The 25,251-nt window shown below is 37.2% G+C and overlaps 2 protein-coding genes and 1 long non-coding RNA gene across 6 annotated transcripts in view; 1 reads left to right on the top strand and 2 right to left on the bottom strand.

Moving 5' to 3' along the window:
- The window catches only part of gsk3b (glycogen synthase kinase 3 beta), a 55,558-nt gene extending 51,869 nt beyond the window's left edge, over window positions 1–3,689 (top strand). For both annotated transcript variants that reach the window (XM_015386331.1, XM_015386330.1), the window contains exons 10-11: window positions 4–102; window positions 1,014–3,689. In XM_015386331.1, coding sequence (XP_015241817.1) covers window positions 4–102; window positions 1,014–1,084 — 170 coding nt within the window. In that variant the 3' untranslated portion in view covers window positions 1,085–3,689. The remainder of the gene's footprint in view (window positions 1–3; window positions 103–1,013) is intronic.
- Window positions 1–25,251, bottom strand: part of LOC107092053 — a 258,975-nt gene that overhangs the window by 183,745 nt on the left and 49,979 nt on the right. The gene's annotated exons all lie outside the window — the stretch shown is intronic.
- On the bottom strand, window positions 6,387–24,531 carry nr1i2 (nuclear receptor subfamily 1 group I member 2). 3 transcript variants are annotated; one of them, XM_015386327.1, is made up of 10 exons: window positions 24,407–24,480; window positions 23,894–23,943; window positions 18,277–18,476; window positions 16,236–16,366; window positions 15,409–15,578; window positions 15,008–15,315; window positions 11,735–11,880; window positions 8,787–8,903; window positions 8,546–8,651; window positions 6,389–8,467 (listed from the first exon to the last, which is right to left on the bottom strand). In XM_015386327.1, exons 3-10 carry the CDS (start codon window positions 18,468–18,470, stop codon window positions 8,311–8,313), a joined length of 1,329 nt encoding a protein of 442 aa, XP_015241813.1. In that variant the 5' UTR covers window positions 18,471–18,476; window positions 23,894–23,943; window positions 24,407–24,480; the 3' UTR covers window positions 6,389–8,310. The 3 variants fall into 3 exon arrangements, with proteins under 3 accessions (XP_015241815.1, XP_015241813.1, XP_015241812.1); XM_015386326.1 differs by lacking the exon at window positions 23,894–23,943 and having other exon boundaries at window positions 24,407–24,531; XM_015386329.1 differs by lacking the exons at window positions 18,277–18,476; window positions 23,894–23,943; window positions 24,407–24,480 and having other exon boundaries at window positions 6,387–8,467; window positions 15,409–15,586.

The following is a 25,251-nucleotide window of genomic DNA, read 5'->3' as shown; positions in this document are numbered from 1 at the left end:
CAGAGCTCTCTAGTAATCCCTCACTGGCCTCCATACTCATCCCTGCCCACGCCCGCAGCCAGGCTGTAGCCGCGACACCAACCAACGCGTCTGCCAACACAGGTCAGAGCCACGCTTTGTTCTTTTTTCCTTTTTATTTACCGCTTAGAAGGACTTATTTATGGCTTATTGTTGTTTGAGGGGTGGGAGTCATTTGTGGAGTTTAAAAGCAGTTTAATGTTCATCAGATTTTAAAATGACGTGAATCTATTAGCTTCTGTTTTTGCGTTGAATTACTGAATTCATTTAACTTTTAGATTAAGTCCTAATTCATTGGTATGCATCTATTAGCTAAGTAGATCTTAATTGTGAAGGAAGGGCACAGATGTTTACTATGTTTTGATCCTTTGTTAGAGCCTCTGGCTATTCTTTATATTTAAATTGTTGGCCTCAGTATATTTCAGAATTAGTGCCTAAAAATAGCATCTATTCGTGATTTTCGCTCTATAAAAATATAAGTATTGATAAACAAAATGTATTAATGGTAGGAAATGACAATTTAAAAAGTCAGGGTACTGCTATGGTGTGGAGGTGGAGCGCATGACCCAGTCTCAGGTTCCTGTCCACATACTTTCAGACAAAATAACAAAATAAAGACCGTTAGAGCCTAAAAAACTATCTCTTAAAAAACGATTTAAAAAGTCAACTAGAGGATTAGTTCATTGTTTATTCAATTATTATGTTTTTTAGCTATTAAACTAAGGCTGTTTTATTTTCATTTTATATGGTGCCATATTTGTAAGGAAAATTGCATCTGAGTATTTATCAGCAGAGTTTAGTTCACCTCACAGCAATGTGTGACCAAGCTGGTGAGTGTCATTAGGAAGAATCAGTTGCAGAATAAGGTTTTGAGTTTTTGCAAAGAAGAATAGGTTGGGTTTTTATTGAAATAAGTAAGATACATTTCCCAATTTATTTTTTTATTTTGTTTTCTATCTTTATGTCCACTAACATCCCTTTCTTCCTGCACACAGACGGCAGCAGCACAGAGCGGGGTCCCAGCACCACCACCGCCTCCGCCTCGGCTTCCAACTCCACTTCCTGAGCCCACAGACCTCACTTGTCCCCCGCCCCGGTCTCAGCCCCGGCCCACAGCCTCTCCATTGCGCCCCCTGGCCAGGGGGTGAGCTGCCATCAGCTCTGCTCCTGGCAGCGGTGCAGCGACGCTAAAGCGGGCCCGGGGCTCAACAGCGACACAACAGCCCTGAGACATGACCACACAAACCCAAGCCCCCCTGACCTTCCTCTCTGCTCCCCAGCTGTCTGAACTCTCCGTGCTCTTTAACAGTGAAATGTAAGGGCAGAAGCGTTGACGACTACAAGTATACTGTACAGGTATACTTGCACAGTTAGCCTCCTTATATTTGTAAGAGGACAATCTGTGGAAAAAAAAAAAAAGAAGCCCTTTGCTGTTCCCCTCAGCCCCTCCTCGACTGTCCCTACCTCTCTGTATCGTACCACATCTCTGAATCCTCCCCCTCCTCTGGTTCCTCCTGTAGTGCATGACCCGAGTACAGTAGGATCAGCCACAGAGGGGGGGTGGGTGCCCTGCCCTTTCATCTCCGCAGACAAGGCATGAGGCTCACGCACGTGTATTACACACACTCAGACACAGCCACATCCTCGCACACCTTGATGCATGATGATGATGTCCGTTAGAAAAAGCTCAGCAGATCGGATGATTTCCTTCTCCTGGATTAGTTTTTAATTGGTTAGCTTGTTTTTATTTTATTTTTACTTTGGATTCCCAGGCAGTGTTTTCTGGTGGAGGTGTGCAACGGGTGTGACGTGTATCTGCCCCTGTGTGCTTGTATAATATATACATACAGTACAAACAAGCATACACCCAGTTTATATATGACTTTTCTTTCTGTACAAAAAGTATATATAGATATATGTATAATAACTACAATGGTTCAGAAATCATTTATGTTGAGCTCATATCTGGCAGAGTAGTGGCAATATTTGCTGCTGCCTATGACAGATGTAGATGCGGTGATGTTTTGTTTGTTTTCTCTGTTCTTGCTGGAAGAGTCCAGCAGGAGGTTCTGTCCTCCTTCTAGTGTTAAAGGCTGATTTCGGAGCACCTGCGTTGCTCCTTTTTGCCTTGGACTCAGTAACAGTGTGACAGAGCAGCGTCTCGACAAAACTGTTCACCTCCTGCGTGCATCCGCCTCCTCCTTCCAGATGATCACGTTTAGTTCATTTATTTTTTTGTCTGTCAGTGAGCGGCGGCGCTCTGTACAGTGTTAGCCACCCTTCATCCTTACATTACAGTGCACAGAGAGCTGCTCGGTACAGTTTTTACCTACCAAGAACATTCACTACATTTAAAATAAGAAAAGAAGAAAAAAAAACTGAATTTGTATATACATTATAAATGCTCGTCACCAAAACTCTGACTTGTATGTCTTGTATCTTATGTTATGATTTTTTTTTTTTTGGTCTCCCATGTTGTGTTTAAGGTATGTATATATGCTGACCCATGTACTGTTTATGAGCAAAAACAAAAGAGTTGGGAAAGAAAAAAGAAATAAAAAAAAAAAACAGGGCAGAACTGATATTGTTTATGGATATTGTTAGATGACGACGATGATCAGCTTTATCCAGCCATATGTTCAACCTTACCTGTACAGTACAGTAGATATCAGCTGTATTATTGTAACAAGAACTAGTCATGTATAGTGTAACTATAGTTTGGAGTGCCTTTGCTTTCATACACCTTCGCCTTGTCTCCTCCATCACCCCCTCCCTTGGTGTTGTGACCCTCCCCTGGGTGCTGTTGAGCCTCTACCTCCTCATTTACTCCCATTTGTCATCAAAAACACTTCATGCATCATAAGACGTTAATTGTAAGGATTTATTTTTTTCCTCAGCTGAAAATACACTATAGACAGGTGTTTATTTTGATGTTTTATCCGAGGCACACGTGGACTGATGAGGCAGCAGGAGGTCCTGTTTACTGTACATATAGACTACAGTAGAGACTCCATATCGCCATCAGTGTTGGTTCTGTTACCAAAGCCAAACGTTGACAAAGTGATGAGCCATCCTCAGAGGCAATAACTCTCCGTTTTGATTTGTCCTCCCTGTTGTGACATTTCTGTGTCCTGTTTCTCATCCCTGGGCTGCATATCTTGAAATGTAAAGATGGGGGAGGGGTAAAAATTCAGTAGCACCTAAGGGGGGGTCGAGTCATGTAGCCTTTCTCCTCATCGTCTGCTTGCTGTAATTTTTGCAATCATGGACGTGTTGCTTCCCTCCACCTGAAGGTTTGACCACTTGACCCCCAACCCTAAACACCCAGTTGAATAAAAACAAAATGGTAACCAAAAAGAGAAAAGCAAGTATATTTACTAGTATCGTACGTTATACTAGCATATATACTGGTCCTATACCTACTGGGTTTAATGGGGTTAAAGAGACACAAAAGTAAAAAATACTACAAATACATCCTGTATAACAGTAATGCTACTTGAATGCCTCTGTTTGTGACTGAAATGTTTTATTTTTTTGTTTTGTTTTCCTTTTGTTTCTGTGAAGGTATGCTTAATGTGCGCCTCTGTAAATATTCCCTCTGCGTGCTCCGAGGAATAGTTCCCTGGTACTGTAATTTGCAACAAATAAAGATTAGGATAGCCTGGAAATGATCAAGGTGTTTGACTGACTGGTTTTCCGTTAGATTTCTTTAAATTAACACGATTTGTCTGAATTATTTGACATGAATTTAAAGACTGGCGGCTTAAGGAAGCTCCTGGATTGACCCTCCAGTAAGTATGGCCACAACCTTTGCTGCTGCTGTGTGAATGAAAACTTGCATTTTACTTAACATAAAACAATTTAAATTTTATTTACAAGGTGCAAATAAATGTAGTCTCTGTGTAATTAAATTACATTCTCTGATTCAGTAGCATGTCAACAACAGAACAGGATGGAGAGGATAAATTCCCTGAATTATGAGGGTTTGCTTCCACCTAGAGTTGGATGAGCAGAAAGCTGCAATCTTTGATATCTTGTCAAACAGGAAATAGAAAGGAAAAACAAACTGATACTAGATGTACATTTCTTTCACTTGTTTTATCTGTTCTATTATTTATTTCAGTGTCCTACTAGGTCTGTTTTGTTATATTTTGTATTATTTATAGTACATAGCATTTAAAGTATATAATTTTTAGTACAGCTGATGAATGGTTGGATTCAAATATCTGCAAATCAAAAAAAATATATAGTGTATCAAAAAATGCTCTTCGTTATAAAACCACCTTGGTTCAAGAGGAAATGCAGGATGTTTAAGATAATGGCAGATTATCAATTAATCAGTCACTAAAATCAATTAACATGAATATGGGAACTAGAATGGCTATTATCAGCTATGGATCTGCAAGCATCAAAGTGTCAGAATTAGGAAGCGATATAAATCTGCTGGAGCCTGGTTCAAACCAAAGCTAAGGCTATGATCGTCAATCCCATCCGGCACTTGTCTCTATAAAGAATATTAAATGCCTTTGCAACTTGGCTCTTTGTCGTCTGAGAGAAACTCGAGTTCCACTAGAGTAAGCCTGCAATAGAGGAAAGGGTAAAAAATACCAATAAATCTTTAAACATCATGATGTAGCAACTGCAGGATTTAGAAATAAAGAACATTATCTTTTTTTTGTTTTTTAACTGAATTCAGTTGTCTTTCTGAAGTGGTATAGATGCACTTTTACAGTTTTTTAGATTTAAAAAAACTATGTGCGAAATTTTCTTTGGGTCTAACCATAAAGTATATATTTATTATAATGTACATTTGTCCTAATAGTGCAGTATATCATCTCTTGTTATTGTTTATTACATTTTTCCTTTGTATTTGCATAGTTGTATTCTAGGTCTAGGCAATTTATTGTTTACATATTGCAATTTAAATTACATATTGCAATCTAAACACAGTTTTCAATTTACAGAAGTGCTCAATTTTGATTGGATTTCGTTAAACAGAATTAAGGCATCTACTTAATTTTATTAATTTTTATATTGAAAAAGCTTTCTGGATGGGAAACGAAACATCTTCAAACTTGGAAACAAAGTCCAGGGGATTGTTTTTTTTACTTTGGAACAAGAAGTAAACACCTTTCCATGAAACAGTAATGTCCTGCTACAACAGAATCCAGTGAAAAAATAATCCAAAGCACATTTATTTTATGATTGTACTTAAGTACTTTTGTGAGTATATTTACTTGAGTAGTTTTTGAGGGAGTACTTATAACTTTCAAATCACTGCATTTCAAAGTCAAATATTGTATTTTCTACTCCACTACATTTTGGAAAAGTTACAAGTTATCCTTAGTTTTGGCTCAGCTTAGCTTTGTAATCCGCTGTTTTTCTTTCTTGAAATGCAATTTCACAATGACAGATGCCAAATTCAAGGTAGATATTTGTAGTTTATAGATTTTATTAAAGCATTAGTTGTTGCCATGTGGCCATGTTCAGTAGAATGAGTTCTCAAAACAGAATAGTAGTTTATTTTTGGTAGATTCAACCATAAACCTCTATTACAAAGTGAAAGTATGAGGAGAATCAAGACCCTCCTGTCTTCTTTTTGGTTTGTTTTTAAATGGGAAATAATCAAAATAGCTGTTCTTATTTTTGGGGCATTTTTATACTGAAGTTCTTTCCAGGTGGTGTAGAATCTGTAGCAGGTGGTTCTATGTGAAAACATCAGGTCATTTTTGAAAGTTACAAGGTTCTTTAAAATTACCCTGCAATTAGACAGAAATGTACTAATATTAGAAAATAATTTCTATCTTTGAATACTTTTAAATGTATGAACTTTTAAGAGTTATTTTCAAAAATGGGTACTTTAATACTTTCACTTGAGTTGGTGTTTGACCGAGCAACTTTTACTTGTAGTTGAGTAAGATTTGACTATAAGAATCAATACTTTTACTCAAATACTACTGTTGAGTACTTCGTCCACCACTGACAGAATCTGGACATAAACATTTTTAAGATGCAAAAAATGAAACTCTGGAGCGAATCATTTCGATACATTTGGTTAGTTTAGGGAAAATAAAATCCAAATAAAACCACAACTGCAATACTGGTTCAAAAAGAGAAAATTATATTTTTGGCATAATTATTTAGCCCTATTCAATTCGCCTCAGTTTCCCCATTGATGAATAATGAAGCACATTTCTATTCTATTCTATTATTGGTGAGCTGTCCAGGGTGTACTCCGCTTATTGGCCTTAGAATAGTGGGGATAGGCACCAGCCCCCATGACCATAATGGAGATAAGTGGCAGAGGATGGATGGATTTCTATTCTTATCTTCCCTATTAGCCACTTTAAGATTTGTTTTTCACCAAAGGTAAAAAGAAGTTCAATTATTCAGTTCAATTCAGTTTATTTATAAAGCACCAATTCACAACATGTCATCTCAAGGCGATTTACAGAGACAATTCAATCAGAGCATTAGGTAGTTAGCCATCTAAGTAAAGTGGATTTATTGACTTTGCAAGATTCCCTCCTCCCTGATGAGCATGTGGTGACTGTAGGTATTTGCTTGCATTGTGTTGACTCTTCAGCAATCCCTCGTACCGATAATGCATGCAGCAACAGTAAAAAGGAACAACTGCCTTTAAACAGGAAGAAACCTTCAGCACAAACAGGCCCAGTATGAGCGGCCATCTGCATAGGCCGAACGGGGTTCAAGGAGACAGAAGCAGACACACAAAAGCAACATAGAAGCGCCAATCCCAAAATACTTCTATGTTAGAAAAGGTGACGGTAAACTTGCTCCATAGGAGGCGCTGTATAGGAGATAAACCTTTATAAAGATAAGCTCTGATCCAGTCTTTTTGCAAAAAGGGAGCACATTCAGTTAGTCACAATAAAAGCTTTGCTGAAAGCTAATGTCTGCGAAACAGGACAAAACCTTAAAAAAACGGCCCATCTCTATTATCTATAGCCAAATGTGTTGAAGGCAGTAGCCTTAATGACATTTCCCTCTAGGATGGTGTCACAACCAGACTGGAACAGAGAGGATGAAGCTACTATAATGAGAAGAAGAAAGACCATAAAGTTTATATTGACATGACAGCAACTGTCTGGGTTGACAGTATTGGCGCTTCCACCATAACTCTTCAGATGCAGCTTCTTGTAACCTCCTCGGTTAAAGAAGGCCGTACACTTGGGACAGAGGAAAATGTCAGCCGAATCTTCTATAATTCTGTTGATCTCCTCAATCCTTCCTGGCCAAACCTTCAAGATCTCCTTTGCAATTAAACTCATGGACAAGTCTTTAAGGCAGAGGCAGCTGCTGGTCTCTGAAACAGGGGAGGCTCAGTGGTGTTAATTAAACCCAAACATAATGTACTGCTTTAATAAAATGTTGCAACACATAAAACACATTACCACAATGGGCGAAAATAGCTGTTATGAAATGCTCTGAAATAAACTCCAGAAACCGCAGCAAGAGTTTAGCACGAGACTATTCTGACTAAATGAGTCTCATGAGGACAATGTCCCATCTGTCTTGACATTCTCAGTCAATCTTTTTATGTGTTCTGAAAATCGGCATCGGACAGCCAGCTTCAACACCTGCTCCTGACCCATCCCTGCTCCATACACCCCATAAGAACCTTAGTCTCAATGTAAATAACAGATTTTTTCATGTCATCCAATCGGGGCCCTACTTTCTCATTGGTTGCTTCAATGCATGGAGGCTCAAGCCTCAAAAGAGATTTCGCACAAAGACGGACAGGCAGAGTCCTGCTGCTCCAGAGCGGAAGAGAAAATACAATGATTATACCGTCCTCCATAGTTCCTTAAAATACCCTGTATTTCAGATTTTCAGACTGATTTTCAAAAGGAAGTTGCTTTTCCATCACAAGATCTTTTTCTTAGTATATCGAGATACAGTTCTACAATAATTTCTGGTCATGTAGAGTCCTACGCTTTTGTAATTTAATTCAATTTACAATAAGTTTTACATTACTTATATGCACGACACAACAAGCACAAAACTAAACTCAACCTGAGGTAAGAAGTGAGACAATACAAATGTCTTTAGAAGAAAGTCTAACGGTTCTTAGAGTAGTGAACATCATGGTAAACAATTTGAATTTTTTTCACAATGCCACGACAAAGCACTGAAAGGCAGCAATCGGTGATGAATTTATCAGGATTTGACTTCATTCTTCTCCTGTGATTCTCACTTGGCAGCAAATCAGTGGGTACATTCAGTTTTTCAACCTCTACAAAACAGCTTGAAGTGGCCAGTTTTTTGGTGTCAGTTGTGCTTGCAGGGGTTTTTACTGACCACCTCCATCATGAGGGGAGAGATGGTGTCAGGCTGCACCTCCTGGATCTGCAAGACCTGCTTACTGTACTCTTCAGTCATCGTTCTCAACTCCGTGAGGCAGGCTATCAATTTGGGGTACAGCAGGCTGAAATAACAGACAGAAGTTAGGTAAATATGGGAAAAGACTTAGCATTGGCTCTGCTTAAAGGGGCTCGTCACTCACAGCTTTTTTGGTCCTGTTTTCTTACAATCAATCCAGGTTTTCAGCGTCAGTGCCAAGTTTTCACGAACTCTGTCAATGGTGGCATGTTGCTGCACTCCTTGACGATCTGATGGGTTGAATTAAAAATTAGAACAAGGTCTGAGAACATTTACAAATATATTTTCTAAGAATATATTTACAGGGCTCATTAATAAATCGAGTCTAGTGGGATATAATGAGCGGACATTCTGTCTGTCTCTACCTGGAGAAAACAGAGACAAGGCCTGGATGAGGGCGTACTCCTCCTCCCCTAAGTCCAGCTTGCGAAGATTGTGGTGAAACTTGAAGATGGGTTCCAGAAGGAGCGGCTGGAAACCCCCTGAAGGACACGGGGAAGCAGGTCAGTGATCACATCAATATTGAAGACCACAGCGGTCAATGAAAAAAATAAATAAAAAAGAATTAAGCAGATTAAAATTAAGCAGATTTTAGAGGGGGTTAAGCAGAGCTGTGAATCTCTGCAGCTCCTCCAGAGTTACCATGGTCTCTTGACTGCTTCCCCTTGCTGAGACTGATTATGTGTAAAGGAATCAGTTGATGGGTGTGTACCATAGTTTTAGTACTTTAGATAATAGACTGAGCAGTGCTTTGTGAGATATTTAAATCTTGGAGATGTTTAATAAGCCGACAGTGCTTTGAATTCCTCCACAACTTTGTTCGTGACATGTTTGCTGGGTTCCTACTGTTAGGTTTAGTCTTTATACATCATGTGCATTGTTAGTTTGTTAGCCAAATTAGAGAGAGTAGAAGGCCTTCCTTCACATTGTGGATGTCACTGTGTCTAAGGAGGTCATCTAAATAGGACAGCCTTCTTGTCTTTTAAAGATACACAGGACTGATAGAGGAGAGCTATCTATAATCCTTGGGCATGGATGGCGTGTCAGTTTCTGATACAGACAGCAAAGCATCCACTTGATCCAACACATAGACTCATGAGGTATAAGAAGCAGGAGATGACCTTGTTCGGGGCTCAATCTTTGCCGGAAGCTTGCTGACATTTTTTGAGCCCACAGCTGTGCAAGCTCCCAGCATTTTCTCTATCCTGTAATGACCTGATCTGGTACTAAACTCTGTTACTTTTTTACTCCTGTTTTTATAGTCCTTTTTTATATGTTTTTTTTTTCCCAGTTTGAGTTAAGAGTAGTAAATAATTGCTCCCAGGAAAAGAACCAGAAGGGAAGTCCCGAGGCGCAACTGCCTTCAAGGGGACATAACTTCCTCATTTAACACTACCCTAAAGCCTATAAATCAAACACTATAAAAACAGTCCTAGATGATTAGGATAAATGTGGTTGACTAATTCGAAAAGACCGTTTTCTTTAAAGTTTAATATAATTCTATATGTGGACAAGTTTTAGCCAAAATTGCCTCAAGAGCCAAAAAATAAACAGTTCCAGGAGACACCGTATGACTCTTAGGCTTTTAAATTCCAGTTCTCTACTGTTCAATTGCAGGATCCTTCATCATATTATTAGCTGCTTTAGTATTTTTTGCCGACATAATTTTTTAAAAGACAATTCATCTCTTCATCCTCGCCGGTGACATTCTGTCAGCCCTCTCACTGTGTAACATCTCCAACAATGGAGATATATGAAGCAGTTTTGCTGGAACACTTTTGATTAGCTGCCAACAACTGACATGACTATTAAGGAAACAAGCTGAACTGGTGTCTAATTATATTAGGGAAATACAGCAACATCTTGTACAATTTAAAGTTTTAACAAATACTCAGATAAGAAGGAAGAAGGCATCTTTCTGTCCAGTTTAAATATGTAAATATATTATAATGAATAAAATTTGTCTCTCTTTCCTCCAAGATACATAAAAAAAAGAATTACACATGCACACATATTTCTAAGGGGAAAAAAATCAGTGTATAATACTACCAGTAGATCTTATAAAAAAATATCAATTCAAAATGTTTACCACATAAATTGCAGAGTAAAATATTAAAAACTTTAATTTCTTTCTTCTAAATTTTTTTGTGTGATCATTTTTTTATTTTCTCATCTCATCCCCTGGTTGGTTACTATACCTACTATAAACAGATGAACCTGTTTGGATACGAATCCTAATGCTTTTCATTTTGCAGGAGTAATAATACATTGTTAAGATTTATTGCCTTTTTCTGTTCCTTCAGAGCTACGGAAACATTACAGAGAAACTTCCTTAATAGTTCTTTAATGTTCATCCATCCAAAAAAACGACTGTGATTAGTCACAACCTCTACATACACACAAGTGGTAGAGATAAAGACTGAGGAAAAAGATTATTTTGCTACCTTGGTTTAATGGAAATAGAACTTAGTAGAATTTATTACTACCTTATTATTACGACTCTGATGGAATAAGCGGGAGAAGATGCATTTGTATTAAAATCCAGTTTTCTAGTTTCTCTATAAGCCCTTAGATCCAGAATGCTGTGGCACAGTTGCTTAGGCAGGTTTGACATATACAACCATCCAATCATCATCTAAACCTGCTTATTCATGCAGGTTCAAATCAGAAAATCTTCCTTTTTTTGTAATCTATTTCTTTTTTTTCTTTTAATAACAAATATGAAACAACAAAGTTTTCAAACAGTTTGCATGTAAAAACGTGAATAGAAGCTCTGTTTCACATGAACTTTGAGCCGACTGGACCAGTCCGACTGCATTCTACTGAGGATTCTCTCAGTAGGTGTCAAGACACTAAAAAACATGAGAAAGCAAAAGTAGAGGGAAGAGCTAGAGGCCATATTTGAGTTCTTGCACAGGCAGAGAACAGTTCATGCTACAAATGAGCTGAGAGACAAGATAAAACAAGCAGAAACGACAGACTTCCCCCACCCATCTTTTCAGGTAAAAGTTTGGTCTAACTGAAGCTTGTCAAAAAGTAATGAGAGTGTTTCCTTTGGCTTACACATGCTGCATTAGTAATATCAGAAGCTTTTTACGTGTCTTAAGGTGGTTGTGCTTTGATTATTTTAATATCTTGCTTGTATTACACATTTTACTCCTGTTTGCAACAGCAGACACACCTACACAAACAATGCCGAACTCAGGAAAACTGAGGAAACAGTTCACAAAAGGAGAAATGGCTACAACAAATCATTAAATAGGTGAAGCATAAGTTATAGAGCAGTACTCATCGTTCATGTGTGTAGACCAACCTCTCACAGCGTCGTGTATGCAGTATGTAATATGGCCACATTCCCAGTTGTTTGTAGAGGTGTTGAAAACCATGTTGAAGCGGATCTGCATCATTTCAAATGTGGCTCCTTTTAGTAGAGATATTTGGTCCTCGATGCTTAGAGACCTACAGGAAGAGATGGACACAAACCAACGCAACATTATCACAATATTTCCAGCAAAACTCTTGAGGAACAGAAACTTTGCATTCAAATCTGACAGCAAAATACAGCAGCATGCTCCCCACCCCCCACATAATAGTTAATAAAAATAACAATACTTGTTTTGCTTTGTTTTTTTTCTTTAAGCAACCTGTAGTATAAACACAAATATGCAGATTATGTTTATGAAGTTTATGAAATACAAATATTTTTCTAGACACAGGAATGAAAAACAATCACAAAAAGCATTTGTCTTCACTAAGTTTGTATTCAGAACTGAAACCCTGCAGTTAAGATAATGGAAAACGTCCCAAGAAATGTCCATGTCTTTTTTTTACGATTATTTATTTCGTTATACTTCTGAAAGTAGGCAGACAAGAAATGAGATTGGAGAGACAGGGAAGAGATTTGGCAAAGGTCACCAGGCCGGAACTCAACCAGAACCCTTCGATTAAAGGCCACACGCCTAACCACTGCCCCGCCTCAAGAAATGTCCTTTCCTAACCAGAAACTGAAACCACTGAAGGATGACTGTGACCTTTGAAGCCTCAGATATGCATAATTTTTAATAAAGTCACATGGGTAAAGAGTTACACCATAATGAACTTTCTGTGGCGTTTCACTCAGGTTTAGAGCTCATCATAGCACTAAAACAGCACTGATGGAAGTCACTAATAATATTCTCCTGGCCTCAGATAACTGACTTGTTTCGGTACTTGTCCTGTTAGATCTCAGTGCTGCATTTGAAACATTCGCTCACAATATTCTGTTAGAAAGGCTTGCATACTAATTAAAGGTACAACACTAGGTTGGTTTAAATATTAAATCTGTTGGGAATTAAAGTGATATAAACTGAATTGGTCCAAAGGTTTCTGCTACTAGAGTCCAAATCATGGAGGGAGATCGTTTTTCGGCAATGAGGTGCTTCTGGTTGCCTTTAGGGGGGGTTAAACCTGGAAGCTACAGGTCTAATTCCCCATGTGGCTAAAAGGTAAATACGTGTATGGAGCATTAAATGTCGTTGAACTATGCAATAACAATTTTTTTTCCCCAATCCTTTAAAATTTGTCGGTATGACAAACATGCTAAACAATAATAACTCAGAAAGAGAGCAAACACTACATCCCACTACTGTATCTCCACTTTCTAATCATTCCTCTCCTAAATAAAAATTCATGGTTTATAAGATTGATATGTTCAACCTTGACTGATGTGTTGCTTATATTATATTCATATCAAGTTCCATAAATGTTCAGGACTATCACGCAAATTATACCTTCAAAAATTCCTTAAATGAGGGTTATCAACCTTTTTGGCCATGAGAGCTGATTCAGTGCCAGGTAACACCGAAAGCTACATAATAGAAGGTTATTTTATAAATAAATTTTTTATTTTGTATATACCTTTAAATAAAATTAAAATCCTTATAGGATTTAGGCAGTCCAAAGATTTAGGATTTACCCTCATAAGACATGATTTAACATATGAAATTACTCACTTTACTTTATCTTTATTTTTCGTCAAAAATGTAAAAGTAATTTTGTGGCCGTCGTTTTTAAATATTGTCTTTTTAAAAATCACACCTGGTTTACTTTTGTACAAAGTGTCACATAAATAAAAAAAAAAAAAATACCCCTGCACTCTCAGAATTTATAAATGATCTCTATTTAAATACTGTTGTCCTTAAATCCACTTTAGGGCAATTATAAATCAAAAACTTCCCAAAATTAAATTTCAAAACATTTTTAGACTAATTTTCAGGAGATATTGTGTTTTTTAACTTTGCTGCTTCTCAATAGGTCCTTGCAAGTTGGTGACTCTTACTTTAGACTGAGTGCACCTTCTCCTCACTTTTTGCCTATCTGTCCTGACTCCTGTTGGTCAATAAGAATGGCAAAGTGATAATAATTATTATTTGATAATATTCTGAAGGGAATTAGTTTAGCTGCTGTTTCATGCTGGGTAGCCATCTATGTATAGAGTTAGAAACAGCTGATAAATCAAAACGAAGTCCTCTCAAAGGCAGTAAAAGAACCAACTTTTAGTATTTACTATTTAGACATAATGCCCATGAAATGTCACAAGTTATTGTCCCGAGGTGGCAGCAACCTGCATTAAAAAGATTTATTTGATCGCGCTATAAACCTAGCTGCTGTTTACTGCCCGCCAAAAAAACGAAAAAATAAATAGATTAATATATAAATATAAATAGCTAGGAAGTTTGCTGGTTGTGGCCTTGAAACCAGGGAGGATCCATCACACTGACCTTCTCACTCACCCTATGAAATCTGGAGGAGTACTCACGGTTTCCTCCTGTGAAACCCCTGTTATACCAAAACGCTGCCAATACACCATTAAACAGTAGCTATAAGTTAGAAACATGTTCAGTGGTCGTCTGGAACACGTCAAATACGTTGATATGCGTTGGAGATAAGTTCTTGATAAGCTAGACACCACGACTTATGAGTGACTTACCCTTAACTTATGTAAACACTCAAAAAACTTATCGGAAACCCCGTATGGCATACGCTGGCATACAAAAGGAAATTATGAGCATGCATGCTCAAAATTTCTTGACATACTTGCTGTATGTCGTCGTGTGCCAGCTTGTTGCAGCGTGCTCTTAACTTATACAAAATGTACCCATAACTTAACCAACTTATGCCAGAATTTTGGCCAAATTTTTCATATGTCAAGCATACGCTGTCTAAAACAGCAAGGTGTGACAGGGCCTTAAGGAAATAGAAAACACAGCTACTTCCAACATCTCTCTTAGATGGCTCCAAGAGTGACTGTATTTTCTTTTTAAGAGATCTAATAATCTGTTGATCATAGTGACGTGTATGGGCTAAATCACAAGTGGTCTCTAAATGTTTAATTTGCAAACCCTGGCTGGTAGGAGCTGTTGCTGGTTTGCCATGTTTTCCGTGCAGAAGTTCTGTTCATGACATCTAGTGTAGCAAGATTTTGTATTGACAGCGGGAGCTGCTCTAAACTGCAGAGGAGTCAGCAGCCCTAAAATAGGCCTATATTAATGCCACTGATTTAAACCCAGCTCTTAGACCAACTAAGTTCCATCGTGCACATATTTACCGAAAGTCCTGAAGACTTTTAGAGAAGCGGATGATGTCCTGAATCATGTAAGTGGTGAGGTCAGACAGATGTGGGAGATTAGTATAAACAAAGCTGCTTTTGTCTCCAAGGTGGCCGTCAATTTTCTCAGAGAAACTGGACTGGAAATAATAGGTGGAAGAGGAGGAAGACGGGGAGGATGGGACTGGGGATAAGGAGCAGTGGTAGGGGGATGTTGTAGGCGGAGCTGCAGGTTTATCAGCTGTTGAGCAGGTCTTTGTAGGACAGGTGGTCTCCTGGTTCTCTGCCAAAATGTCTCTATCCCTAGGCTGGTTTGAAAAAACAAAAACAAAAAACCAATAACTATACAGAAAACAGCATAATCAACAAACACATATAAGCGCATGTGCCGAGTCACACACCCTGAAGCCAGTGAAACGTGAGAATGTTGAGTCAAATGTGTTGCGGAGGCTACAAAGCAGCTCCTCAACCATCTTTTCTTGTTGGAACGAAAGCTCTGTGGTTGAGTTTGCAATCTTTTTCTTCTTTATTCTGATTCGTCGCTCCAAGACCTCTTCCTCTGACATGACCACTGAACACCAGCACACAGAAAAAAGGACAAGCAGAAGGTTTAACTTTTCCTTAAACAAATAACCGACATTTCAAAAACTGGTTAAGATGCATGTATGATTAAGGAAATCTCTAAACAGAGTGCCTGTAAAGAATAAAAAATTGGTATTCACAAGTTTTGTTTTTGTACATTTATATTATTTATTCTATTCAGAGGACACATAAAAGTCAAACAAAAATGCTATTCCACAACATGCATCACAACTTAATTGTGGAAAAAAATACTGCTTTCCTGGCAGGCACTGTAGGGGAAGATGCTAAACTGTCAAGTGAGATAAAGTTGAACTATGAGTGAAAAACTTTAATGCTACACTTGAACTAAAGTGATAAGCTGCAGCCAGGTAATACTACCTAAAGTCGTTAAACTGCTAACATGCAAGTATTACTGCCGCTATAAAATTAGGAAGTTGGGCAGGTCTAAAGATACACTTCTGATCAATATCTCAAGATAAAATTATTACAAGAAGGTGCTTTTCTTACAATTGGATCTTAGAAAATGTTTAAGCTTCCTAGAGCTAAAATAAGAAATAGGAGCACGAGACAATGTATCTTAGGACGCAATTTATGGATAACCTTTTATTCATTCTATCAATAGTGGGAGAGATTGTGAATTACTCACTGTCTTTCCGCATGCCAATAGCTTGGCATTTTCTGAAGCGGCAGGCCTGACACGAGCGCCGGTTGTTTTTGGTTATGGTGCATTTATTCAGGAATGGACATCGAAGCTGTGTTGACCTCTTTATGGCACGTCTAAATGGATTTATAAAACCAAACGAACAAAACAAAAAAATAAGCAGTAAGTCAAAACATATGGTTGAATAATCTTTTAATGTTGACTGTTACAACTTATTGCTATGCAGACATGTCCAATCAAGTATAAATGCTTTACTACTGAGTAATTTTGAAAACTCTAGAGATATTTTTGAGCAGTTAAGTGACTTGTTACCTTAAAAGAAAGGCATAATGTGGTAAAATAAGGTATTAGTTAAATAACTATGTTGACTCACAGTGAAGCTTCATTGACAGACATCTGAGACAATCCAAAGAAAAAATTCCATATATATATATATTATATATATATATTATATATATATATATATATATATATATATATATATATATATATATATATATATATATATACATACAGAAAGAAGCTTTACCGGGATTACAATAATAGTCTAATCTGTAGTTTGTAATACTACTAATACTGAAATAGTAATGCTAGGTGCAGAAGGCCTTTCTCCAAAGGGAAGAAAAAAAACAACCACAGAAGGCTTTTAAAAAATGCATGAGATGTGCTTAAGATGCATTAGAAGAGGTCAACACTCACATGCTCTGAATTCTGGGCCACCTGTTTTTGCTCAACAGCCTTAAAGACCTAACTCCAAGACACATTTCAGCTGATTTCTGAAAGTCCATCCTGGTATAAGTCGGCTCCCGACATCAATGCACTTCAGCTGATTATTACACCAAATAACCCAGTGTACCCTAGTTTTTATTTACAAATTAAAAGGCAGCATTCATTTCAATTTAATGTGAAAATGACCACAAACATATCAAGACTTTTATTTAAAAGATTTATAATATCTAATTAAATGCTGTAATTTTCTGTCATTACAGAAAGTCATCCTGCTTTATTTTGACAATAAGGTGAGAAACATTGTGTAATATACCTAAACGTAGACCGTTGAATATCAGTGAGTAAATTATTGAGTCTGATCCAACCAAAATAAATTAGTTTCCTTTAGGGAAGTTCTAGGGATTCATGATAGAAAAGCCTGAGGGTGAGAGAATAATATTTTAGTAGCTATTGGAAAATAAAAATAAGTCTGAGATCAGACAAGTTGCTCCTCATTTCCAGAAGCCTTCGGAGGATCATTATTTAGCCAAGGTAATGATCCATAAGAAAAAAGAAAAAAAAAGAAATATTAACTTCTACCAGCCTTTCAAAAGAAAACTCAACTAAATAAATAATAATTTTTTTCATGTTTATTATTAAGCATCAATCCTTTTGTCCATCTGTGATAATATATGTATCTCTGGAGGGCCCATTCACCTCAGCTTTCCTGCGTCACCAACCATCTCTTTATTTCACGTCTCACTTCAGCCTGAACTAAACCCCTAAAAGTAAAACAGTTTTAGTTTATTTAGTCCTGCAAACAAGTTCTAGTAGCAGAAGGCCCCACATACTCGCACAGACCCGCCTAGAAGGGGCCTTAACTGTAGTCAGAACACGTACACATATGAGATGACACCTTTTGTAAAGGTTTCTTTTATGACAATCAGGAGATTATTGCATCCTCCACACTGCTAATGCATGCATTTTTATTCTTTTGCCCATACATTTTCCTCCATGCATTTCCTAAAATCATGCAGGATCATGGAGGACTGTTGTAAGCAGCAGGGATACACTATAGACACAGCTCACAGACAATCCACCAAGCAGCCCAATAACTGCCCTTGCAGTTTATAGATCCTGTTACATTATAAATAATATGTTTAAGAAGTACATTTAATTTTAGAATAAAAGAAAACTGGAAAATGTCAGCAGAAAGGAAAATGAAAATAGAATAACTGCCAAAGCCAACAAGCACAAACACTCAAAAACATCAACATGAGGGGAAATCTACCGCAAGAAAGTAAGAGTTAAAATCTACCTGAAGAAGCCTTTGCAGCCCTCACATGTCAGAGCGTTAAAGTGGTAACCCTTTGCACGATCACCACAAACACCGCACGCTCTGGGCTCCTCATCATCAGTCGTTTTCCCATTATCCTCCTCCTCCTCCTCTTCCTCATGTGGCACGGTAAGGGCTTCATAGACAGCTTGGATCCCAGCAGCTTTCAAACTCATTCTCAGCTAAAAACCAAAAGAAAATAAATGAGAATAAATTTTTTTTACATATTTATTAACATTAAAAATAGGTTGCTGCCAATGCATAGAGGTAATCCTAATCACAACGAAAACAGCAACAAAGACAAAGCTAAACCCAAAGAACAATACGTTTAAAGCACATACAGAGATAAAATAAATTGATCAAAGATAACAGTAGTGTTGGAAGGATGGTGCACATCATACTGTGTGTAAGTGCTATCAATAAGGATTGCCACACAGCTTTGTAATCTTTCTGGTCTGGCCAGGTCTCAGCAATGCTAGACATTGCATGTCGTGATATAAATCAGCACTATTTCCTTTGCTACACAGTACAACATGTTTTTTTTGCTGTTGAGAACATTCCTCCTATAAGAATCTATACCTGGTTTTTCAGTTAAAGCAACCAGATCTTGCAAGCCTCCCCCCCGGTCACCCACCTAGATGCATTGAGCTGTTGGTTTAATAACTGACAACACAGTTGTCTGCATATCACTAAACGCACCTGCCTTTACCAGTTACCAGTGATCGCAGCAAGCGACAATTGTTAGTTTGCTGTATTCATACTGTGAGTAATGTTACATTCTACCGTACTTGTTTATACTTAGATGGAAGTTAACCACTGCTCTGTCTATAATTTATCTGCATTTTAGCTGGGAGTTTAAGTACGGTAATTTAATAATTTATTTCTGTCAGATAAAAGTCTGATGGTGTCAATTATGTTGGATCTAATGTTTGCTTTGAAACATTTGTAAACTGCCTATATTTACAGAATACATCAAATATTTAGATCTCAAGATAGCTGTATTCCACCTTGTAGGAGACCCATTGTTAACATGTGTGCAGAGGTGTTGCCCCCTAGGGCATGTAATGTTATTAATGAGATGTCCCAAATAAGCCAGTCGCAGTTCTCTGGTCAACCTCAAATGTCGTGTTGGTAGATAAGAAAAAATGCTGCCAATCCTAGAAGATTTCAGTTAATGCCAAATCATCAGAGTCAATGCAGGACAAAAAAACATATGTGATTTGTATTGTTTAATTCTCAATGGTGTTAAGGTGGAAGACCCTCCATTTTTAAAAGGTTGTTTGTTAAAAAAGCATACGGATAAATAAGACCATGATTTTGGCTGATTATGTGGTGGTTAGTAGTGTTGCAGTGGATGTGGGCCCTGATTTAGAAAGTGTGACTAATCCATTCTGAGTACAGAGCAGTTATCCTGACTCGACATTTTCGGTTTTGTGATTTTCAGGCTTTCTGTTTCAGAACAGGTTATGTTAAGCACCTAACTCAACTTTGAGTTAAGTCAGTCCAGATTTCATATATATAAGAAGCGGTTATCAATGAAAAGCAGAAAACAGGACCCAGCTCCGCAACGGGAGGAAATAGGATGTCATAAAGTGTGCATTGCTGGCCAATAGAACTTAAATTCAAAATGTATTAATTACACCATATGGGGATTATAAAAACATACTGAACAAAAAGACATGGACATTTCATATAGCAGAGGCCAGTCAATATACAAGGGGGATTTGAGCAGGAACAAAAGTCACATTCCTAACAATAACATTAAAGAAGTATGTTATTGGGTGTATAAATTAAGAGAGCATAACCCAGCAGGTGATGTAAATGCTCTATGAAGCTCAGTTCCAATATGTTTCTGAAGTTTTTGGAACCTTTCTGCCCACAAAGTCGTGTAATTGCAATAATCAATGGATGTAGAGAAGAAAAAGGCTCCATCAGCGCTTAGACCTTAGTCTGTATTTGTAACCCCATGTCCCACACAGCAGGTAGGGAACCTCTCCTCTCTGCCAAAGGAGAATGACGACGAATGATCAATCTGATGGTCATCTTCACCGATGGTAACAGTTAAACTCAGAGTTTGCCTTCAGTATGAAACTAAAGCGAAACACAAAAATAGCCCTTGTTGTGTTATATGGGTTCATTGAAATCAGGTTTTCCAAAGATTTGCAAAGGACCTAATTATTTAACTCAGGGGTATTAAAACAGAGACACATCAAAAAGGTGCAGGACGACTGCCATCAAGCTCTGAAGGCCCTGTTTTAAACCTTTCCATTGTACTTTTTTTTTTATTTCCTTTAAAATACCAATATCCCAGCTTTGAATAATGACTGACACTAATATTGAAACTAAACAATATCAGCACCAATCATGATTATTTAAACTTTTTTTGTATTTTGAGATGTTAGAAAAGGTTTGATTGATGGATATTGAAACAACGATAGATATAGGAATAACCAGGGACATGAACAGAAAGATACTAGGTGGTGTTAGAGCACCTGCCCTTTTCCCCTCTGGACAAAAAAGTGCCCTGCTAAAATAATTTTTTATTTTTTTTTATTTTGTTAGTCTTTGACCCATAGTACAAGTCTAGATTTTTGTAATTTTGTATCCACGTTGTAGCACCACCTCAATAGAGCCTTATCCTGGTGAATGGATGGCTAACTGTCCGGGTCACTAAACAAGCATATTTACCTTCTTCACCAACAGGTTAGTTTATTGCATAATGTCTTTTTTTATGAAAACTACAGCACACAAGTTACCTTTTCTCTGTTAAGTATATGTTTCAAAAGCAAACATAAGGCCAAGTGATTACAATTAGTAAAAATATAAAATAAATTTAAATTAGTAAAAATAAATTTAATAAAGTTAACCTAACAATAATGGTTTTGGACTGAGGGAGGAAGCTGGGGTACCATTGCAGCTTGCTGTATCCAGAGAAAACCCACACATGCTCATGCAAACTTCATGCAGAAAGACCCTGGGCCAGGTGTCGAACCTGCAACCTTCTTGCTGCAAGGCAGCAGTGCTACCCACTGCATCACTGGGCAGCCTTAATAATATTCTACTCAGTTAAAGTCGTAGGGAAGTGGCCGTTCCAACAGTTGCAGTTTCCGAATTCTCCCGAGTGGTGCCCGACTTTACACGAGTGAATAAAGTGAATGTGATTGGTCGATTATTGGTCGATGTTATGACAGAAGCTTCGCAAGCAAGTTTGGTTTGTGGCCGGTTTGTCGTAAGCATCTTGCTTACCAGTTAGCAACTTAGAAGACACAGGCGTCCATCCCCATAAACACTGGAACTCAAAGGTAAAATAAATAATGATTCTTATTTCAACCGTTGCGTATGTTAGCTGCAACATATGAATCAAGATGCTATACCGAAAAAAATGTGATTGACAGATGACTGTTGATATATGATTGGCCGAATTTAGGTGTACAAGCTGAAGTATAACAACTGGCTTGCATGAAATAACGTAAAAAACAAAAAACAAAAACAAAAACACAGATTTTAAGACAGGATTTCTTTTTTAAATTTATATACATGTTTAAGCCAGAATGATTTGAAATTTAAATTTGACTTCCCAACAACTTTAAAGTGGTGGTACCTTTTCAAATTCTGTGTTTATTGAACGACATCTTGGACTGCAAAAGGGTACTGAAAATATGTACAATTTTCTGAAAATAACTGTATTTGCCCCTAATTTGAGCAGGAAAATATGATGACCTGTCAGGGGATGAAGGTTTTTAACCTTAAAATAAGATTATTACATAGTATGCACTTGAAATAGGATAATAGTATATTTTCTTTTTCACTTTTTAAATGTAAATTTAAATTAATCCTCAAACTGTCATATATACCCACTCCAATCAATAGAAAATAACTTCAATATATTCTGGAATCCTTGGCTTTGCATTAGACTTCTCCTCCATTTCTATGTACGTTGGAAAACTGCCTGAGGAACTTGAGCAAATGACACATATTTATGGAAACATTTATAAAAGCACCCTGAGGTTCTTAGTTAATCATATAAACTCGATCCAGGGGATGGAGACATCGAAATTTCACTACGTCTCCAGAAGAAGAAAAACTTTTGAAGAATGTGATCATCACACATTTAAAGACTTATGATAGCAGTTATATGTAAACTAGAAGAATCTCTGTTGTACAGCGTAATCTGTTCCCTGATAACTTAGAGCAGTAAGTTCAAGTTAATTTATGTTTTTTGTGCTCTAGCCTTCAATTGTGTTCTTTTATTCACATAAATTCTAAATAAACTTAAAAAAAAAAAAACTCTATCTAGTCTATAGTTTGTCAGGTTTGTTAATATTTGGAATCGTTATGTAATTCTGAGTATTTAATTGACACAACTGTGGCATTGGACTGCAGAAGATCATTAAATGTCAGCATCAAACGGTGTTTGGGTGTTGGTGGCTCTATGCTACCTATGTATATGGTTCCCTTTTTTAACAGCACCATCCAACATGTCTGCGCACTCCACTGGGAATAACTGACCCATGGAAGTGTAGTGTTTCTATCAGCTTGCTTTAAGCTCAGATTTTAGAGACAGGCAAATATATACCAATATATGATTTTTGGCTGATATTGGACCGATTTCCGATATCATTATCAGATCCGGAAATTACAAAAAATAAAAAATAAAAAAAAAATAAAATAAATTTTGATTTAATCGGTTTCAGAAGTTTTATAACAAAACAAAAATGTATGATAGAATTAGAAGAAAAAATTAAGTCCATTAGTGATTTGAAGTCATATTGGAGGCCTATTCCAACAGTCTCACATTTGTAGCACAGTACAAGCTTTTTTAAATAAATAAGGACCAAGGACCCCAAATTAACATGCTTTCGTAAATTAACTTTAGAAGCTCACCAAATAAACCCCAAGAAGGAAATGCATTAGCCCAGACATTACATATTTATACTTTACTAAAAATATTGTTTTCGAATAAGAATTAAATTGTAAAACTGAGCGCTACCATAGGTCATTCATCCCTGTTGCCACCAGACTCTACAATGCAACACTACAAGGGAAATAACTTGTGCAATGTATAATGTGTATTTACTATTTAATACCCTGTGCAATAACATGTTTCTTTATATTTGACACCCAGTGCAATAACTATATAAATATGCATCTATATAAATACCCATGTAAACACCCTGTGCAATAATCCTGTATAAAAAAAAGCTGTCATATGTGAACGCACTGTGTGTACTGTATATATCCCATTCATCTTTTTCTTCCTTTAGCACCTTCTCTCTTCTTTTTGACTATTTAGCTGATAAAAACAAGTACATTTCTCCACTGTGAGATCAATTAAGTCAATCATCAAATTAGAGATAGATAATCTTATTGAGTTTGTAGTCTATTTCCTGAATAAAGCCTTACAAAATATGTAATTTATGAATGCCTTTCCTTGTTTTTTTTATTTGCTATACTTTTAGTGTTGTCCTTTGGTTTAGCAGCTAGAATAGACACCCCTTCACATGACATGTTCAGCTGAGACCTGGTGCTGATTGCCTTAGAAAAACAATGCATGAGTGATGGCTCAGAGTGAAGCACTTAACAGTGTGAGATCTTTCACCTTTTATGTGAAACTGCTATACAGTTTGAAGCACAGCTGTATATGAAGTGCTGTAAATGAAAAAAAAAAAAAGATTAGGCTACTTAGATTTTTTTAACCTCTTCTTGAACAATTTCCATAATTAGGCCTTTGAAACCTTTAACCCCCTTACCTTCACGTTTTGTTCCTATCTTCTCACTGATCAAAACAACCTGAAGCCAAATCTGGCTCCTTGCTTTGCAGCAACTCTGCATTTTGCAGCAGGCTAATGAACAACCAACCATCTGCAGCTTGTTTTGACATTTAACGCCTCAGCTCAGAGTAAAGTTATACCATTTAGAGGCGAATTGTAGCTTACCAAAATATTCAAATAAAAATAATTAGTGGGCATTTGTAAAGAAGTTGGACTTACCTATAATAATGACTAAAAACGCGTGTGTAATGTTTATGTGGAGGTGAACCCTTGGTTACCTTCACCTGGTTAAAGGTCGGCCTTTAATCAAACAGACAGTCGGGGTTAATCAAGTCTCTCACCTGAGCGTCCAGATGTTGATCCAGCGGTGCTCAGAAGCTTCGCCTCGCTGCTGCTGATCCAGGAAGGATTTGAAGCTTTATCCAGTGCAGGTGAGAGCGACAGCTGTTACTGTGGCTGGTCGGACCTGATTTTGTTCTGCTCTGGTTTCTACAAGCATTCCTAAGACAGGCGGAGTTACAGGTCTAAACCCGCCCACAGCTGTTACCTTGGAGCCGACTCTGACCTCAGTCACAGCAGCCTGCAGTACAGGAGGTACAGCAGCCTGCAAAACAGGCCAACTGCTCATTAGAAACTGCATTATGTTCTGCAGCTGTGTGCTGAATGCTGTCTCTTTATTTCAAACCTACACATACATCAAATGTAATCATGCATAAAATGCATTTAGTGAAAAAAAAATATGCAGCAGCAATGACAGAGGGCATAAAGTAACAGCAATAAAAAAAATAAATATATGCAAAAGTGATTTGTTGAGATCGAATATTTAATATTGATGCACAGATATGGCCTTTTCTGGCTAATTCCCATTTACTGTTTTCTTAATATTATTGCCTTTAAAATATAAAATAGAAAAACATGTGGTGCATGATAATAAAATAAATGTAATATAAATTAAATGAAGTATTACAAGCTTATACGCAATTAGGAAGCAAAGAAGGGCATTTCCAATCTTTTGGGGGGTTGTTAAATTAAAAATTCTTAATAAATGTTTGTTATCAGCCTTTGTTAATTTCTATCAATAAAAAAAAATCACCTAGTTAAAACTCATCAAGCTGGACTGATTCTGATTTCCTCCTGGTTTGATGTATACAAAAAACTGTATAGGTAAAACCTTAAATAGATAATA

Source organism: Cyprinodon variegatus, unplaced genomic scaffold, assembly GCF_000732505.1.
Source record: "Cyprinodon variegatus isolate N-32 unplaced genomic scaffold, C_variegatus-1.0 Scaffold364, whole genome shotgun sequence".
NCBI classification, from domain to species: domain Eukaryota; kingdom Metazoa; phylum Chordata; class Actinopteri; order Cyprinodontiformes; family Cyprinodontidae; genus Cyprinodon; species Cyprinodon variegatus.
The sequence above is the reverse complement of the archived record's forward strand: the minus strand, read 5'-3'. Positions and strand labels throughout refer to the sequence as shown.